Here is a 2,973-nt window from a genome sequence, read left to right as displayed (position 1 = left end):
ACCTCCTGGGGGGAGTTTTACCCCCTCTGGTGTAACACCGGGGTCACCCCCAGTCCTGGGCACAGGGCCCAGAAATGAGTCTGGGGGCACTTCGGGGGCTCTGCTGCTTCTGGCCCTGCTGGGACCCCAAATGAGGGGCTGGGCCAGTGGGAACATCCCTGGGATTGGGAATGTCCCTGGGACTGGGAATGTCCCTGGTACTGGGAATGTCCTTGGGACTGGGAATATCCCTGGGACTGGGAATGTCCTTGGGACTGGGAATGTCCCTGGGACTGGGAACATCCCTGGAACTGGGAACATCCCTGGGACTGGGAATGTCCTCAGGACTGGGAATGTCCTTGGGATTGGAGATGTCCCTGGTACTGGGAATGTCCTTGGGACTGGGAATGTCCCTGGGACTGGGAACATCCCTGGGACTGGGAATGTCATTTGGGAGTGGGAATGTCCTTGGGACTGGGAATATCCCTGGGACTGGGAATGTCCCTGGGACTGGGAATGTCCCTGGGACTGGGGATGTCCTTTGGGACTGGGAACATCCCTGGGACTGGGAACATCCCTGGGACTGGGGATGTCCTCAGGACCGGGAGGTCCCGCGGCTCGGGGTGGGTGTGGGCTGTTGCCGTTGCTGAGGGCAGGTCCCGCTGATAGCAGCTCTGCCGGGCGGGATAAGGAGCGCAGTTCCTCCCGCCCGGGCTCTCCTCCGGCCGTGCCCCTCTCGGGCCCAAGCCCTGTCCCGGCCATGGCAGCGGGGTTTGGGTCCCTCACCGTGTACGTTCCCGTCCCCGCCACGCTCCTGCAGGTACGGGGGGAGCGCCGCCCCCGGGGCACCGCCCGGGTGCTGCAGCTGTGCGGAGTCCTGCTGGGGTGCTTTGGGTTTGGGGGTGCCGGTTCTGGTTTGGGGGTGCCGGTTCTGTTTTCGGGATGCTGCAGCCGTGGAGATTTTGCTGTAGGTTTGGGGATGCTTGAGGTTTGGGGGTGCTGGTTCTGGTTTGGGGGTGCTGGCTCTGTTTTGGGGGTGCCGGTTCTGTTTGGGGGTGCCGGTTCTGTTTTCGGGATGCTGCAGCCGTGGAGATTTTGCTGTAGGTTTGGGGATGCTGGTTCTGTTTTGGGGGTGCTGGTTCTGTTCGGGGGGTGCTGCAGCTGTGGGGGTTTTGCTGTAGGTATCAGGGTGCTTTAGGTTTGGGCTGCCGGCTCTCTTTGGGGGTGCTGGTTCTGTTTTCAGGGTGCTGGTTCTGTTCAGGGGGTGCTGGTCCTGTTTTCAGGGTGCTGGTTCTGTTCGGGGGGTGCCGGTTCTGTTTTGGGGGTGCTGCAGCTGTGGAGGTTTTGTTGTAGGTTTGGGGGTGCCGGCTCCGTTTGGGGGTGCTGGTTCTGTTTTGGAGGCGCTGGTTCTGTTCGGGGGGTGCTGATTCTGTTTTGGGGGTGCTGCAGCTGTGGAGGTTTTGCTGTAGGTTTGGGGATGCTGCAGATAAGGACGTGCTGTAGGTGTGGGGGCGCTGTGAATTTGGGGGTGCTGCGACCACTGGCAGTGTTTCACCTGCCCAAGGTGTCAGCCGGGGGCGCCCTGGAGTTGGGGTGCTGACAGCAAAGCCCTGAGGTGTTGGGGGGCTGGGACTCCCCCACCCATTCCTCGCTCCTCCGGGGTCCAAGTGGACTCTGCACCCCAAAACCAGGGAGGGGGGGGAGCCCATGGGGGACACGGCCGCGGGGTGACGTACCTGCAGCTCATTTTGGGGTCCGTTTGCAGGTTATTGTCATGTCCAGCCACGAGACCATCCGGGTGCTGGAGGTGGGGGTGGATGGGGACCCCAAAACGGCCGGGGAGGGAGCGGGGGGCTCCCCGGCACAGGGGGGCCCCCCAGGTGTGGAGGACGCTCCCGCCAGCGCCCCGAGCTCGTCCGGCGGGGAGGCGGCAGGTGAGAGACCCCCACCCCCTCCCCCCTCCCCGGGATCGTTCCCAGCGGAGCCCGCCGGGTCTCCCATTCCCGGGATCGTCCCCCCGGGTCTCCCTTTCCCGGGATCACTCCCGGTGTCCCCGGGCCTCCGGGATCGTCCCCCCGGGTCTCCCTTTCCCGGGATCGTCCCCCCGGGTCCGGCGGGGAGGCGGCAGGTGAGACACCCCCACCCCCTCCCCCCTCCCCGGGATCGTTCCCAGCGGAGCCCCCCGGGTCTCACATTCCCGGGATCGTTCTCCCTGGGTCTCCCTTTCCCAGGATCGTCCCCCCGGGTCTCCCATTCCCGGGATCGCCCCCCCGGGTCTCCCTTTCCCAGGATCATCCCCCCGGGTCTCCCATTCCCAGGATCGTCCCCCCGGGTCTCCCTTTCCCGGGATCGTCCCCCCGGGTCTCCCATTCCCGGGGTCGTCCCCCCGGGTCTCCCTTTCCCAGGATCATCCCCCCGGGTCTCCCATTCCCGGGATCACTCCCGGTGTCCCCGGGTCTCCCTTTCCCAGGATCGTCCCCCCGGGTCTCCCTTTCCCGGGATCGTCCCCCCGGGTCTCCCTTTCCCGGGATCGTTCTCCCCGGGTCTCCCTTTCCCGGGATCGTTCTCCCTGGGTCTCCCTTTCCCGGGATCGTCCCCCCGGGTCTCCCTTTCCCGGGATCCTTCCCCCCGGGTCTCCCTTTCCCAGGATCGTCCCCCCGGGTCTCCCTTTCCCGGGATCCTTCCCCCCGGGTCTCCCTTTCCCAGGATCGTCCCCCCGGGTCTCCCTTTCCCGGGATCGTTCCCCCCGGGTCTCCCTTTCCCAGGATCGTCCCCCCGGGTCTCCCTTTCCCGGGATCGTTCCCGGTTCCCCCCGGCTCTGCCTCCCGGGACCGTCCCCAGGTCCCTCCCTGGGAGCACAGGGGGTGTCCGGGTTGTGTCACCTGGGCTGCTCCGCGCTCCTGCTGCAGGTCCTCCCCCCCTCGCCCCAGCAGTTCACGTTTTGGGGGGACCCCGCGTTATTCCTCACTGCTTTCTGTCCCAATCCGGCAGGAC

General features: G+C 66.0%; 1 protein-coding gene across 1 annotated transcript in view; it reads left to right on the top strand.

Moving 5' to 3' along the window:
• Positions 1 to 739: 739 nt before the first annotated feature.
• Positions 740 to 2,973, top strand: part of POU6F1 (POU class 6 homeobox 1) — an 11,802-nt gene continuing 9,568 nt past the window's right edge. The window contains exons 1-2 of the mRNA XM_041401248.1: positions 740 to 799; positions 1,745 to 1,913. Of these exons, the coding sequence (XP_041257182.1) occupies positions 740 to 799; positions 1,745 to 1,913 (229 nt within the window). The remainder of the gene's footprint in view (positions 800 to 1,744; positions 1,914 to 2,973) is intronic.

This window comes from Onychostruthus taczanowskii, unplaced genomic scaffold (genome assembly GCF_017590055.1).
Source record: "Onychostruthus taczanowskii isolate IOZ18803 unplaced genomic scaffold, ASM1759005v1 scaffold188, whole genome shotgun sequence".
NCBI lineage: Eukaryota > Metazoa > Chordata > Aves > Passeriformes > Passeridae > Onychostruthus > Onychostruthus taczanowskii.
This window is presented reverse-complemented; position numbering and strand designations above follow the sequence as displayed.